The following is a 16,861-nucleotide window of genomic DNA, read 5'->3' on the forward strand; positions in this document are numbered from 1 at the left end:
AAGGAGAAATTATGCATAATACTGTTTTAGTTATTAAAATTAGTTTTAAAATATCTGAGAAATGTAGTGATCATAAAAATGTGAGCTAAGTTCTTGATAGTTTTAGTCTAAACCAACATGCTTTTATATAGGTATATGAGATTTTTATTAGAAGAGGTTTTAGGCATCTCTTCTGATTAGAGTCTTATACATAACATGTATTAAATATTTAAAAAGACCTACCATTTTTGATTCAAGGTAGAGTCCTAAACTTTAGTAAACTGTGAAAGCAGTAGTTGTACAAAGTAATTTAAAAACAAATTCATTTTAACCTATTTATATATTTTTCGCTTTTGCATCTTCCAGAAACTAATTCAATTTTTTTTTTTGGTTCCGAACACCATCAGCAGCCCTTGAGAGTATCTTGCAGTAGCTCTTGTCTGCTGACCAATATCTTGGTTGTTTATATTTTTTGAAAAATTGGCACAGAACAAGAGTCTGACTGTGAGGGCTTGAGGGCTATGGGAAGGTATTATTCCATTTTGTATCCTCTCATCATCTAACATAATTATTGGAGCAGAGTAAATTACCCACTGATTATAACTTCCTGCAACTGCAATAGATGTTAAATATGTAGGGTAGCTCAGCTTCCTTTCTTATAAGGACAGATGTGATCCAGGCCTTGCCACTTTCTGACTTGAATCTTGAACAAAATCCTTATTTCTCTAAGTATTGGTTTTTCCCATATGTAAAATGGAACAGTAATAACTACTGTTTTTGGGGGGAAGGGAGCAATGAATAAATAAACTAGACATAGTGTGTGGCACTTATTTAGTAAGTACTCAGCGAACATTAGGTGTTGTAATAACTATTACTGCTGCTACTACAATTACTACTATGTTTATATAAATATTATTGACATTTTATTTTCTGATACTGCTGCTTAAATTTTTTGAGTTAGTGGGTTTTGAGAATGTGATAAAAATATTATAAAATCAGAAAAGTACATAAATACATAACATTTTAGTTGCTGGCACTGAGGATAATAAATATCACTTCAAATGGAAACAACACAGGTGGTGAATATTGGAAAATAACAAACAATCAATACACGTTTATATAACAACCAAATAGAAATTTGTAAGTTAATAAATGCTGCTGGAGTAAGGGTTAGTATTTGAGAAGGTATTTCTTAAGATGATGTTCTTTAACCATTTTCAAATCAAACAGTGTGTTGATTAAACTGCATATTCCTGGGCCACATCTTAGGAACATTCTTGGAGGATCATGGGGCTTCTTGAACACACTAATGTTTGAAAAAAAAGATTTCAAAATAATTTTAATACATTTATCGTAGAAAGTTTATTTTCTTAATTATTCATAGTTCTGCATAAATGAGTTTAAAATATGAAGGATAGTATATATTTGATCAATAGTGAGACAGGGAAAAGAAGGGAAATTATGTAGGTGTTTGTGAATATAGGTAAAATGAGTGATAAAGTCATCTGTGATGGGATCAGATTGTATTGAAACACTTTCACTAACTATCAGACTCTGAGTAAGGATTACTTAACCCCTCTAATCCAGTGAATATTAATCTGAAAATGAGGATAATAAACATTTTTATAATGGGCCTGTTGTGAGGATAGAATGAGATAATGTATGTAACACGTAAGCTCTCAGTAAATGTTAGCTGATTGGAGTTCGTGCTCAGTAGCATGATCCCTGCAGGGCTCTGCAGTATTGTCAGTATAATGCTCTTAAAGTGCCTGCCTGATTAATCTCACCTGCCCTTCGCCGCCAAAATGAGCTTCTCCCATTTGAATTGTTTTCTCTACCGTTTGCTTCATGGTAATTATTCCCTTCTGTGCTTTAATGCCTTTTAGCAAGGAGCATACAGTAGAAATGTTAATATCCACTTTTTTGATTAATTAATATAGAATTCTTTTTCTTTTATCTACACTTGGCATGTCAATTTTGCTTATAAGCTTTTGCATTTTAATTTAGGAGCTGTTTCGAGCTCTCTTTTTTCTCTTTCCTTACCCTACCTGACCAAGATATTTTGAAGAAGTGTGTTTACTCTGGAAGTTTCCTGTTTAAGTTAAATGTCTCTGCCTAAATGAAACTAAATTTATAAGTTAAATTTGTTTCAAAACGAAAAATCTTACTCTGTATTCTAAAACCAAATATGATTTTTAACATCTTCTATTTTTTAAACAAATATTTGCTTAAAATACTTTATTTCTTAAGCTTGACTAATCGAGAACTGACTACGTGAATATACAGTTATGAGAGTTCAGCCCATTTATTTTAAAATTGCATCCTTTCACCTCCTAAACACTCAACTATGAAACCTAATGCAAATACTGTATGAACATCTGAGGTAGATAATTAAAGTATAATTAAGTTTAAATACCTTAGTGAAGGAGTATAAAAATTATTTAAATTCAATCGGCTAGTACATTTGCAGTTTTCTTTTATTAGGTGTGAAATCTAAGAATCCCCTGCCAACTCTTGAGGGCTCAATCCAGAATGTTGAATTGAAGTACTGCAGCACATCATTGGTCAAATGTGCCTCTGGGACCGTGGGATCAATAAAAATTTGTGCCAAAGCCCCAGGTATGTGCAGCTGGACCGTGTAAAACTTTATTGCCTGTATAGGAGAATTGGCCTTGCATTTTACAAGGAGCGGTACTGAAACAAGAATTTACTCATTGTTCCTATGAATCAGAGGGTTTACATTTTTTTATTTTACTTAAAAATTTTTATTAATTGTGCCAGGATAATACTTCTTTAATAAATGAATTTTTATTTAAGAAAAAAACCTTGCATAGTTTTAAGAATGGTTACAAGGGATAAAAATTAAAAGACAGTTTATGCTTATATTTTTGGGAAGAATAGTGGGTGTTGATATATATGACACATTAAAATTAAATTAAAATGTTGTTAGTATAATAAAATTACACAGAAAACCCAGCTGTTTTTCAATTTAAGGTTGTAATTGACTTCACCTTCCTACCAATACTTTATTTCATATTTCCCTTAAATTATTTCTTATTTAAATTTTTTTCAGTGCAAACTAAACTTCTAGGTAAGTTTAAAGATAAGGTGCAGATTCCATTGAATATTTGAAACATAGTGTGTTCAAATTGTTTTCTTTTATAAACTTTTTAAACATGTTTTACATTGATTAGCTAAATAGTAATGTTTATTTTTTAAAGATTTAAACGTACTTCTAATTTTATAATTTTTAAATATAACTACATGTATAGCTAAAATTACCAAATATAGTTGAAATGTTATAATGTTAGTATATTTTAAGATCAACATTTTCAAACATCCTCAATCTGTTCCTGTATTTTATTTTATAAGATGTTTTTTCATTAATGTTTCTATTCAGGTGACAGTGGGAAAGAGAAATTGATTCCATTGCTTCAAGGTCCTTCTGACACTAAAGACCTTCATAGCAGCAAGTGGCTCAATGAGATCAGAAAGCCAGAATCTCTCTTAGCTCCAGATTTGATAGCCTTCACAGTTCAAGTTCCCCAGCATATGGACTACTGCCACAATTCTGGTAAGTACAAGCATCAGTATTCTCTTAGATTGCTTTTTTTTTTCAGGAAGGCTTTTAAAATTAGACTTTAACATTTTGTGTCCATTGTACTTTCTGCAGTTGTGCTCTTTGAAAATACAAATGAGGTATTTTTGTATCATTTTTGATAAATGATGGGTTTATAAGCAATAATGGTTTTATTTTATGTGAGAGAGAATTCAGTTGTGTGTATAGCAATCTTAGATTTATACCTACTACATCCGAGTTTTAAAATATACCGTATCAAGTAATACGTAGAAAGGAGTAAAAGAAATACAAAATATTAGAAAGACAAACTATTTTTCATGGGATAGTAATACTTTGTTGCCCATAGTTTTCCATATTAAAATTACGTATTTGGGCTTTCTGAAGCTTTGCAAAAAGGAAGAGATGTTGATGGTGGAACCAAGAAAAAACGTAAGAGGTCAAGATCTGATTTCTTGAGTTATATTCTTCTCTGGAAGCACTTTGCCTATAATCAGTTTCATTTTATTCAACACCCTATTAGCAGAGCCACACCTTTCATATTGAGAAGAGCTATCAGAAAGATCAGTGAAAACTGGGGAAAAAAGATACAGTTAGTAGAGACCAATATCAGCAGTATATGGTTAGTAAAGCCAAGGTGGTCACTCAGTGAGGCTAGAAATAAGGTAGCTGTATACAGATTTCTTAAAAGGATAGGGAGTCTGAAGTTTTTCTTTAGAATTAATTGGCCAACTATTTTCAAATAGTTGCCTAAGAGTAAAGCTGTTAACATTAACAGGTATTACGACTTACAGGAAATATGTTAAACATTACTGTACTAAGTTCAAAGTAGAAATCATGGAAAGATTTGTAATTAACTGACTAGACAGAGACTATATGGAAGTGAAGATTCAAAGTGTTGCACGAGTGCACATACGTAGGGACACAGAAGACATCCACATCAGAAACTGGTCATAGTATTGGAAAGGTAAGTCTGAGGACCCACTGCCAACGTGCTGCTAAAGACACTCAGGAAGAAGCGAGCCTGTGTGAGCGGGTGTAGAATCCTAAGAAAAAACGTGAGGTTGAGGCCAAAACCCACACTAAGAATGTGCCTGTGGATGAGATTTTATAGTATTTTAAGGCAGGGTTTGGTAAACATTTCAGTAAAGGTCCAAATAACTAGTATTTTAGGCTTTGTGAGCCATATGGTCTCTTTCTCAGCTATTCAGTTCTGCTGTCATATCACAAAAATAGCCATAGGCAATATATAAACGAATGGGTGTGACTGTTCTAATAAAACTTCAATTCGCAAAAACTGGAGGGGGCCCTGGCTGGTGGCTCAGTTGGTTGGAGCGTCGTCCCGTGCACCAAAAGGTTGTGGGTTCGATCCTTGGTCAGGGCACATTACCTACATTGCAGGTTGGATCCCTTCTCAGGATGCTTAGGGAAGGCAACTGATTGATGTTTTTCTCTCCCCCCCTTCCTCTCTCTCTCAAATCAATAAAAACATCTCAGGTGAGGATTAAAAAAATATATAAATATTTATAAAAAACTGGAGAGGGGACCAGATTTAGCCTGTGTGGTTTAGCTACCCACCGTGTTTTAAAGAGAAGAGATTGGTGTTTAAGTAAACATCACAGTTTTGTTAATGCCTATTTAATTGTGTTGTTTTTTTTTTTTTTAAAGGGGCAGTTGTCATGCCCTTTTTTTTTTTTTAATATATCTTTATTGATTTCAGAGAGAGGAAAGGAGAGGGAGAGAGAGAGATAGAAACATCAATAGTGAGAGAGTCATTGATCGAGCCCACAATCCGGGCATGTGCCCTGACCGGGAATCGAACCCTGATCTCCTGGATCCTAGGTCGACGCTCAACCACTGAGCCATGCCCGGCTGGGCTAATTGTGTTTCTTAAATATGCTATTTGGTAAGCTTCTTTATGTAATTACTCATATAGTAACTTTTGATAGGTTTTGCTTTCAAATCATCAAATCATTGAAATGTCAATTGAAATGACCAGACCATCTGGTTAGAATTTTGATATCTAAGAAGGGAGTAAGCTTGTTTATATCTACCACATATTCTTAAGTTGGAGAGGGACTCTTTATTTTTTGTTTTGCCATATACAGTTAGAATGAATCAATGTGTCAAACTTATTTAAATAATCAGATATTTCTCATAACAATATTCATATTTTTTGTAATCTAAATGCATTTCTTGGGTTACAAAAATGTTGCATTCTAACCTATTATATGGGCCTAGAAGTAAACCATTGTAAAAAATTACAGCTATGATATTTCTAGGGTAAAGTTTTACATTTTTTCTTGATGCTAAGGAAATTTACCTAGTCTTCATCATTAATGTTTAGTGATATGTTTATGGATTAATGTGTTAAAGTTTAATGTGATCATGTATTTAGTGCTTTGAAAATATTCCTTTGGGTATGTTTTAATCCTAAAATGTAATGCATTTTTATTTAAACTACATTCACACACTTTATTTAGGGTATTTTTTAAATTTAGTTTTTTCATTCACCTTCATACTGCCACCCACATTCATGGCTTAGGTATTTATGATATGGTTTTGAGGGAGCTCATAAACATTAATTTTTAAAGCCAGTTTAAAAATATTGATTATTCTTATGTTCCTGTAACAAGATTTGAATTGTAGGTGTACATGTTTGTGTATATATATAACTGATAGTATAGACAAATCATAAGTAAGTTTTAAATGAAGAAATAATTTATTAACAATTTGTCAAGACTTTACTGAAATATCACTCTTTCAGCAAGTACTTTTCTGGCTATTGTATATACATTTTTTTCCTCTTTTTCTTACACACATGTGCATGTGCACACACGTAGAAACATACTTATTTCCCTACTCTTCTTTAGTTTTTCATTGTACTTATTGTGAGAGAGAGGGGGGAAGAGAGAGAGAGAGATAAATGGCAATGGGTTGCCTTCCAGTACACACCCTGACCGGGGATCAGACCCTCAACCTAGGTATGTACCCTGACTGGGAATCGAACTCGCATCCTTTCAATGTATGGATGATGCTCCAACCAACTGAGCCACACCAGCCAGGACTAATTCCCCCCCCCCCCCACTATTAGAATTCATGCTTCATTTGGTCAGGAGTTTTTGTCTTTTTTGGTCACTGCTATATTCCTAGTGTCCAGAACAATATCCCACATTTAGTATGCTATCAACCAGTATTTAATGAATGGATGAGTAAGTAGTGATTATATTTCCTTTTTGTTTTTTGAGGCTGGAGCATTTGAGGGAAATGACGCAGGAGTCTTCCCTAATGTTTAAAAAAGATCCTATGTACTTAAACTCTTCTAGATGAACAAAAATTAAAGGGAAGTACAAGTAATGTCTGCTATTCTTTCACAGACAGACAGGTGTCCAGGTGAGGTTGTTAATGAACTTTCCTTTTGGCTTTATAGAATTTCAATGAGGTATTTGAATGTAGAGTAGTAAGTGCATTTTACAGAGCTTGGTGATCATTCTAACTGGCTTCTGCCTCTCAGGCCATGATGTGTGCAAGACAGTTTCCTTTATGCATGTGCTCCCAAATCCAAGGCGGAGGATTGAAACTGGAAGCCGGGAAATGCTGTGATGTTATGTAGAAGGCAGTTACGAAGTGAGTTTTGAGAGTAGCTTAGTTAGGATAAAGACGCAGAGTTTTTTGACTCTGACTTCAGAATGTGAAGGAATAGACAGCTTTAGAATGTGAATTAGGTTTTATATGACTGAAAAAAATATTCATGGTATCAGTGAAACTCATTATAAAAATAGTATTACAATTTAAAAATCACTGTCATATGAATTCTTATATTTGTTTACAAAACAAGACTGTATTTAGCACAGCAAATGTTATTTGTGTCTTACAATGGAGGAAAGAGAGGCCTAGTACCTAGCATGTCAGACTCTGAACTTGAACCTGGGGCTTCTAACTATATAACATTTTCCCACTGTCCTAGGCTATTTATATTTATCATCTAACCTTAGGGTCTAAATTGCTAAACATTGCATCCCTCAGCTTTAAGAGTCCTTAACTTTAAGGAGCTCCTTTCTTACTTCATATTAAACATTGTCTGAAGAGCCACACTCTCATGGTTTCACAGCATTGCTTTCTCTTTGACGTCTCAGCAGCTCCCTTTGCACTCTCCTTTCTTCCACCCTTGGTTGCATTCTCTACTCCACTGACTCTGATTACCACGAAGTAGCAGTGGAAGCATCTGTGGGAGTCTAGAGTGCTAGCCCACAGTCTATATCCATTGTTATATTCATGGGAACCATTTAATGACACTTCTGTTTCTTACATTTGTGTAGATATTAGGGGTCCAATAAAGAAACTAGATGCTGCTTTGGCTCCTTAAGAGGTAGAGGCACTTGGTGACTGTAACTGATGTATGTAAAATATTTTAAAATGGGTTCTAAACATTTTTCTTTATTTTATCTTTTAAATATAGACTTTGGCTCTTCTTCGTATGCTGTATTTTGCCTATGATTTATAACAGGTTCTGCTTGTTAAAAAGTTCTGAGTCTTTGTTAATGCTGGTATTAATGTCTATATAAATTTTGGGTGTCTGCTATTTATGAATATAAAATGATTACAAAGTACCATAAACTTAGAATAAAGGAAGTTAGAAGTCATCCATTTTAATTTCCAAGTCAGTGTTAAGAGTCCTCTCTATGTGTCTCCCTTTCTCCATGTGCTTCAGATATCTTGGCCTTCTTTCAGTTTCTTGGTGGTGATTCTGCCTTTGCATGTGCTGTTTTTTCTGTCTGGATTCTCACAGTTCTCCTTGCCCTTTCACCTTATCTCTGTTTAAATCCTGCTCAGTCTTAAGGTCCTAGCTCAACAACTTCCTCTTTAGGGAAACCTTCACTGACTCTGCTGTCCCCTTCCCCCAACAACAAATCTGATTAAGTATCTCTGTTACATTAATTTTCATAGGTCACTGTACTTTCGTAACACTTCCTGGCAGAGTGTATTTATGTAGCTGTGTGATTTGAATGCTGTCTGTCTCCATCCTTTGACAGTGAGTTCTGTGAGGACAGAGGTGGTCACTGGCTGCTCATCATCATCTCCAGGCCTAGGCATTACTTGGCACATAGGGAATGCTTGAGAGATCATTTGTTCAATGAATGAATGTATTTGACAGATAAATAGTATGTTCTTAATAAATTGAAGCCTCCTTCCTTTTTCTGTCCCTATGTTTCTTCCTCTTCTTGTTGTCAGTGGAAGTGGAGTTCTTGGAGTGCCATGAGGAAGAGAATTCCCTGAGGCCCCATGGGAGGATGGAGACTCGTGGAGGGCTTTATTGATGATGTAAAAATTAAGGGGTTTCCCTCCAAGGCCCCATCTCTGTCCGTCCCACCGTGGAAGAAGTCCAGCAGGAACAGAATTAAGGCCACTGCTCAGAATTCCTGTTCCATATTAAAGTCCAGTCCAGTATAGCGTCTGGCTAGTTTAGCTTTGTTCCCAGTTGCAGTCTGTTGCTTAAGGCCACATGGCTCTGGAGGTGAGTGCTCTGGCGAGTACAGGTCATGGAACAAGAGAGAAAAGGGAACGGTGCAAGGGAACTCCTTGGGCATTTTAACCTTCCAAGATTTCACGTGCTTGCAGTGGCTCCACCTGTCTAGCTAATCCATTGATCCCCAGGCTAGACTGATAGGGAAGCACCTTCCCTACATCACCCTGACTTTATTGCGCATGTGCCCTTTGTTTGATCCCTTCCCCCAGTGGTCTGCAGGGAATGAACTAGTGGTTTCCTGTGGAGTGTGAAGCTGTCTCTTCCTGGTGAAGCTGCCCAGATGACCATGCTTATAATGTTTGGCCTCCCCTTTGCTTTCTTCCTGCTGTGAATATTAATTAGCTAATTATGACGATAGCACTTTTACTTCTTCTGTGTATGTCTCCCATTGGAGAGTATATCTACCCGTATCTATCTTTGTTAGACAGTTTTAATTACCATTGTATCCTCTTTTCATTGGACTATAACTGGCATTTTTTGGGGTCTGGTTTTAGTCCTAAAAGTGACATGAAATAATTGATCAGCCCTAAATATACCTGATAGAACCCATTATTGTCTTATCTTTCTTAACTTTATTTCCGTTTCTCAGTATTCACCCTCTTTAGTCTTTGGCATTTGTCATATGACCCTACCCTTTCTGTTGCAACTGTAGTCTCTCTTGGCTTTCAGGTGTTAAGAGATAACTCTTTTTAAGTCTTTCACGTTTTTGCATATCTTGTGAATGAAAGTGCTAACTACCCTTTGTTCTTTAAGGATGTTTGTGTGTGTATTAACTGCTTTGGAAGATAGAGCTACTATCTCCCTTTGAAGGCCATGGAAGGCATGCTATGCCTATTATAAAAGATTAGGTTCCTCAGTTCAGGGTTCATCTCTTATCATGCATCCCACTGTATGTGCAGGCATCCTTTAGGATACATTTTTGTTGTCACCTCTGTGGAACCTGGGGGTAAAGGAAACTGATACAAACTCATGCTGCTTGCTGTGTTATGAATAATAGAGTCCTTTGACTTGGGAGTCTCCTATCTCCTACATCATTCAAGACACAGTTTTAGGGTAAAAATCTTAGGCTCAGAATTTTTGACACCAAAACAGTGTAGCTCCTGGTTCTCCTTGCTGAATTATCATTTCCCACCTCAAATATGTTTCTTTCTTTTGTGCCTTAAATATAAGTCCTTTCCAAGATTGATTATGAATTGGTTCTCATCTTTCTATTTGGATTATATACTCAAACACTCCTGTTTTCAGCAACCAACCATTTATTTTCTTTTGAGATCCAGAATCCAAATTTAAGCTGCGTTTTGACCATATCCCTATGTATGTTTTCATGGTGCCTGATACATTTACAACAATATAACCCTCACCCTCTTCATACCCCATTAGTCACTATTTCAATTAGTGGCACCATTAAAACTTCCCTTTTAATACTGTCAATTTCAGCACTAGCTCAATTCTCCATCCTTCTCCTCCAAATATGGTAGATGTTCCACAAAAGCTTTTCTTTTTTAAAATCTAAATAGTCCAGCCTAAACATATTAAATTTACTTTAGTCATTTCCCATGTGATGTGCCTTCAGATTCATTGCTATACTGATTACTTCCACTACATGTTTGAAAATGTCTCTTTTAAAATTTAATACAATCCAACACATAGCACACAGTACGAAGTGTATTTCCTGGATTTTTATAGTGAACTTACATTTAGTTACTGTTTGTCTTGAGTTCATGTGTCACTGGAAACCAGAGGTGTTTTTTCACATACTCTAAAGACAGTTTTCCATATTTTATCTGTCTACATTAGTTTATGAATTTTCGTGAAGAATTTTACACTTATCCCTATGAAATTTCATCTAATTGATTTTGGCCCACTGTTAATAAAGAAAATAACTTTTAAAGTATCTTCTTGGCTTGTACAAACTGCTTATACAAGAAGAATGAGATGAACATACTGTTTTGCGTTTAATATGTAAAAAGCAAAATATTTCTAAGATTAGAAAATAGAATTATGCGGTTATTATATTATTATAAAATAATGGAAAACAAGTGTTCCTCCTGGACTGTCATTTAAATATAACCCAGTCTTCCTATTTCCCAGTGTAATCAGTTTTAGAAATAAAGTTGTTAACTTTAGTAGATTATCCTATTAAAAATTATTATAATTTTTACCCATCAAATATAGGCAACTTTTGATCATTGTTATTGAAAGGAAAGTCACTATTATAATTCTGATCTCTGGAAATTCATAGTTGAATTGGGTGTTGGTTCTCTCTCTTGATTAAAACATACCAGTAAACATATACACTCTTATTTCACCATTCAGAACTGGTTGGTTAACACATGAATTGGGAGTTTTTTAAATAGAGCCAGTATTTTAGATTGTAAATTTTAATTTATGAAGATTTTTTTTTTTTTTTAATCCAAAAAATTCTCCTCACATTATAGAACTAAGTGAATTGCCTTGAAGTTATATTTTTAGTATTTTTGACAGGACACATGAGTAAGAATGCTTATATATTGTAGCAATTAAAGACAATTCACATTTGTGGTTTGGGCATAAATGTGTAAAAATTATACCCATCTATCTTATTACATTTCCTCTTTCCTCCCCGAGGACTTTACTATGTACTTTATCTGTAATTGTTGCCAGTTTTCTATCATGTTCCCACTGGGCTTCTGGTGCAAAAAATCTTATCCTCTTGATGACAGAGCTTGCCTGAATGATTTCATGCTCCTAGTATTTTGTTCACGGGAGTTAGGGGCAAAATGTAACTACAGCTGAACAGAGCGTCTATTTTTGTAATTTTGGAGTTTAGACTCTGTTATTGAAACTAAATGAAGAGATGCAGGTGTTCTCCAGTCCAAGCCCTTTGGGAGTTTTGATGGTAGATGCTTGAAAAGAAAATGCATGTGTTTCCAGAGTCAAACAGCAGCTGTGAGACAAGGATTTATGTTTTTCTCAGAACTTTGGGATTTCAAAATGTTACATTTAATCACAAGCACAGAAAGGGGAGCAAATGTTAAAGATGTTACACATAAAAGTAAGTTTACTGATCTCTTTACCATATGAACTAGCTGTGGGAATATAGGAGCAAAGTGATTTTTAATCATAATGTAAACAATTTCTAACGGATTATGATAGTTAACCAGAACATAGCTTTTTGACAGTGTTGCATTTGTAGCACAGAGAATTTTTTATCCTACCAATTAAAATTATTTTTCTGTTTATACACACACACACACACACACACACACACACACTCTCTCTCTCTCTCTCTCTCTCTCTCTCTCTCTGAAAGGTTTGTAAAATATTTACAAAATGCATTTTGATGATAATTACTTTTGGAAAAAGTTTAATAAATATTTTGCCCAGTACAATGTTCTTAAGTACAAGAAATGTAAATTTCTGCTTAGAATAGTAATTAAGGGGATTTACAGATATATTGAAAACATATGTCTATATATATTAAAGCAGCTATATATTTAAAACTTTTTTTTCAAATCAGGATGTTAGTGTATGTTGTTGTTGGTTCTGAAATTCATCTTTATTGAAGTAAAGGAATACATTTAGTGCTTCTTTGCCATTCTCTTTTTTTTTTTGGCTTTTTAAAAACTGTAATCATACATTTGTTTGTTTATTCAACATATTCATTGCAAGTTTTCTGTGTGCAGAAATATGATGCACAGAAGTCTTCGCTGTAGAGAAGCTTCTAATACATTTAGGAGAGAGGCATCTAAACACGAAGGCTGAATGAATGAATGAAGGAAGGAAGGAAGTATAAAAAGGCTTATGCTCTAAGTTCGAATTCATCCATTGTAAACTGTATTACTTTGAGCAAGTCAGCCTCACTGAGTATTGGTTTCTCATCTGTAAGATGAGGACATTCTTACCTGGTTGCTAGGATTGTTGTGTAGATTAAATTAAACTGTATCCTCAGGTACATCGTAAACTGTAATACGTAAGGCAAGCATTAAGTATTAATTACTCTGTACAATATGGTACTCTGTATTCACTTTCATTCACAACTTAAGGTTTTTTCTTGAGTCTTGCCCTTTCCTGCCTTGTTCTCTACATCCAACCGATTCCTCTCCACTTTAAATTCTTAAGTTAACTCTGTAAGCCTGTGGGTATGCAGTTGTGAATGTGGGAGCAGGAAATCCTTTACTTAGTTCAAGAATCTAACCTCCTTCCAGATTGAAATGTCTCCTGAATGCATGATGCTAGGAGTCAGGAACAGACTCCAAAGCGACAGGAAATTACTTTGCTTGCTCCTTTGAAAGGTCCCAGATTCTGGAAGGAAGCCAATGTGACAGATCTCTTGAGCCTTGTGGGTGACCAGTTGTTTCCCTCATTTATTGCACAGGGTCAAAATTTTTACATTTTTTACTGCTTGTATAGTAAAAGGAAACTGGTATTCAAAGTAAATATGTAGTACCTTCATTTGTAAATAGTAAATTACTGTGCAAGAAATATTCCAGGTTGTGATGGACTTAAAGTGAACTCACCATAAAGTGTGTAGTGTTTTGTATACTTTTATATGGACCAAAAAGCTTATTGTTATTTTTAAAGTTTATTTTGTATTTTAGAAAATGACATGTCTTTAAGGTAAGTTTTTATTTTTGCATTTCCTGTCAAGATTTTGAAGTTGACTGTAAGTAGCTGTCATATTGGCCCAGAGAAGAGTACGAAGCCTTAGTGAACCAGTAGGGGCTGATTTCAGAAACACTTGGGAATGAAATTCACAGTAGTACTTTCTACCTGCCTCTTCCTCTAACTGTTCCATCCCTCTAGAAGAAACCTGATTCCACAGATAGCTTTTGCATCCCTTTAAGTCAATATAGTATACTTAGGAAACATCCTTATGTCATTCCATTGTTTTGTAAATAAATGATGTGGGTCAGTTGAACATTAATGTGTGAGAGTTTGAGCAATTTTCTGAGCGTTTTTGTTTTGTTTTATTTTTACCTTCTTTTGTTCAGATTTTTGCTCTTACTCCCCCCTTCCTCTTCCTCCTTTCCCAGTTACTCCTTTCTAAGTGTCATCACAACACTTTGACCATATCACATGGCAAAGAGTCCTAACTGTCTAAGGTTTAGGGATCATGACAAGCACATGATAGGTATTCAGTAAACAGAGTATGGACCAAAAGAAATGATTTTGCCTTTGGGCATAGCCATGAGTCTATAGACCTGCACCACTTTATTTCTAAGTTGGTCTTGTGAGAAAAATGTAGTCTAGATTTGGCCTGTTAAAGAATAATTTTTAAAAAAGTAAAATCATGACTTTCAAACAATCATGTTTCAGACAATCATGATTGTCCAAAATAAAATGGACAAATGGTAAAGATTTTAAAAATAATTTTCAATGAGAGAACCAGGCAGTTCAGTTGCAACTAGATCAAAGAAGAATTGAATAAAAAGAGGCATTTATAGATTAGTGATACTGTAACAAATTTGAAAATGGATACAAAACTATCTTCTTCCACAGAGTGGGTAAGGGAGGTCAATTTAACTTCTACTTGAAAGAATTTATTTGCATTTATAGTCGAGAATAATTTTGCATAGCTATCAGTTACTTACAGTTTACAGATGTAAGAAAGCTCAAAGGCAGTGAATGTTGCAGAGTCCATAGAATCAGACTCAGATAACCTGGAAGGGCCTACTCTAAACAATGCTGAACTTTTATTGAAGCCAATTTTTTTCCTACAAGCCTTACTGAATTCCAGATGGCTAGGCTATTTTTAGTGTGGGTGGTTTAAATATAGAGGCAGGTCAGAAATAATTGTGAGGTAAAGATTCAGTACATGGAGGGAAAATTAAAGGGAAATAACGCCACCGGCAGAGGGCAGTGATAAAGTAACAGTTTCCTCATGTCCAAAAGAGGTATTGATTGTTGAATAATTGTGGGCTAATTCTAACTTGAGTTTAACTTTTGAATCTTGTCATATTAACTTCCCTTTAGCCGGGTGCTTCAGTCACTTATGTACAACTTTCCACAGGCTTTTTGTGTTTGTTTTATTCGTGTTAAGTAAATAAATGAAATGTTCTAACATGGTTTTTAGGTAAATATGTGTTCTAATTTACTGAAAAGTTTTCCTGGGAAAAGTAATTATACAACAGGTATTTGAATACCTACTCTGTAGGCACTGCTTTACGTATTGAGAGAGAATGTGTATGTGTGCGTGTGTGTGATACACACAGGAAAGAGGGATTCCTAAACTTTTGCAGAAGTAACATTTTCTTGATTATCACATTTTTATTTCATTGTATTTTTTATGAGAATTAACTGTTATATAGTATTTATCTAAATTATAAGAAGCCTTTCTTCTACTGTAAAAATTATATCTTACCTGATTTTTTTTTCTGCTTAAAACATGGAATTCTGAAATACTGTGGAAGTATTTGCAATAATATCGTAGACAAAGTTGTCAGCACTCAATTACAGATAATTAACAAAAACAAAAACAGAAATATACTACAGGAAAATGGACAAAAGAGGCAAAAGTAAAATGCAAATATTCAAAGACACATGAGAAAATTTAAATCAACGAAGCCAAAGAAATGGATATTAAAACAATACGAGGGAACAATTTTTACCTGTGAAATTGATGTTTAATAATTTTTAAACTGAAAGGTGAGAAATTTATGAGATGAGCACTTTCATGGAAGTCTGATAGGACTATGCATTGGTACAGAGTCTTTAGAAGTCAATTTGATAAAATACTTTAAGGACCTTAAGAGTGGTTATCCTTTGATTATACCACTTCCAAGAGTGTATCCTAAGGGAGTAATCCAAGATGCATTTAAAGACTAGTATTTAAAATGTAAGGGTTTTCCCATCAGCTTATTTATAACAATGACAAATCATCTTTGTTGTCCAGTACTAGGCATATTATAAAATAGAATATGTCTGTAGAAGAACTTCTTTAAAATCAGCCAATAGAAAATATTTTTCATAGGAAAATGTTTCTATTAAGAGCTTGTGTAAAAGTAAAATAATAAACCTACATATATTAAAGTTATATGTAGTTTTTAAACATTTTTCAACATGCATATATGTTTACATCTATATTCATGTATTATACACAGAAAAATTACTTTAAAAAAATATGTTTTTATTGATTTGAGAGAGAGAGAAACATCAATGATAAGAATATTAATCAGTTGCCTTCTGCATGCCCCCAACTGAGGATCAAGCCCCTAACACAGGCATGTTCTCTGACTGAAACTGAACCATGACCTCTTGGTTCCTGGGTCGATGCTCAACCACTGAGCCACAGTGATTATCAATGCTTCATGGGATTATGAGTAATTTTTCACTCATATTTATTCTCTTTTATGGTATTTTTTGTTGAAAGTATTACAGATATCCCATTTTCCCCAAATACCCCTTCTACCCTACCCCTAGGCCTTCACCACGCTATTGTCTGTGTCCATGGGTTATGAAATATGCATGTAAGTTTTTCATGTAATCTCTTCCCACCACCCACCCCCGCCTTCCCTCTGAGTTTCATCAGTCTGTTCCATGCTTCTATGTCTCTGGATCTGTTTTGTTCATCAGTTTATTTTGTCTTTAGATACCACATGTGAGTGAGATCATGTGATACTTACCTTTCTTTGACTGGCTTATTTTGCTTAGCGTAATACTCTCCAGGTCTCTCCATGCTGTTTGACTCTAGAATTTATACTCTTAACCATTACACTGCATAGCAAAGACTATGGAGAAATTCAGATCTTAAATCATTGATTATTTAGTTCATTGAATTCTGTTTAATTTTTTTATTG

General features: G+C 34.6%; 1 protein-coding gene across 6 annotated transcripts in view; it reads left to right on the top strand.

Moving 5' to 3' along the window:
* VPS13B (vacuolar protein sorting 13 homolog B) overlaps window positions 1-16,861 on the top strand; it is a 454,815-nt gene that overhangs the window by 104,182 nt on the left and 333,772 nt on the right. For all 6 annotated transcript variants that reach the window (XM_081116979.1, XM_081116977.1, XM_081116974.1 and 3 more), the window contains exons 18-19: window positions 2,464-2,598; window positions 3,380-3,553. In XM_081116979.1, coding sequence (XP_080973105.1) covers window positions 2,464-2,598; window positions 3,380-3,553 — 309 coding nt within the window. The remainder of the gene's footprint in view (window positions 1-2,463; window positions 2,599-3,379; window positions 3,554-16,861) is intronic.

The sequence above is a fragment of the Miniopterus schreibersii genome (genome assembly GCF_964146895.1).
Source record: "Miniopterus schreibersii genome assembly, chromosome: 17".
Lineage (NCBI taxonomy): Eukaryota > Metazoa > Chordata > Mammalia > Chiroptera > Miniopteridae > Miniopterus > Miniopterus schreibersii.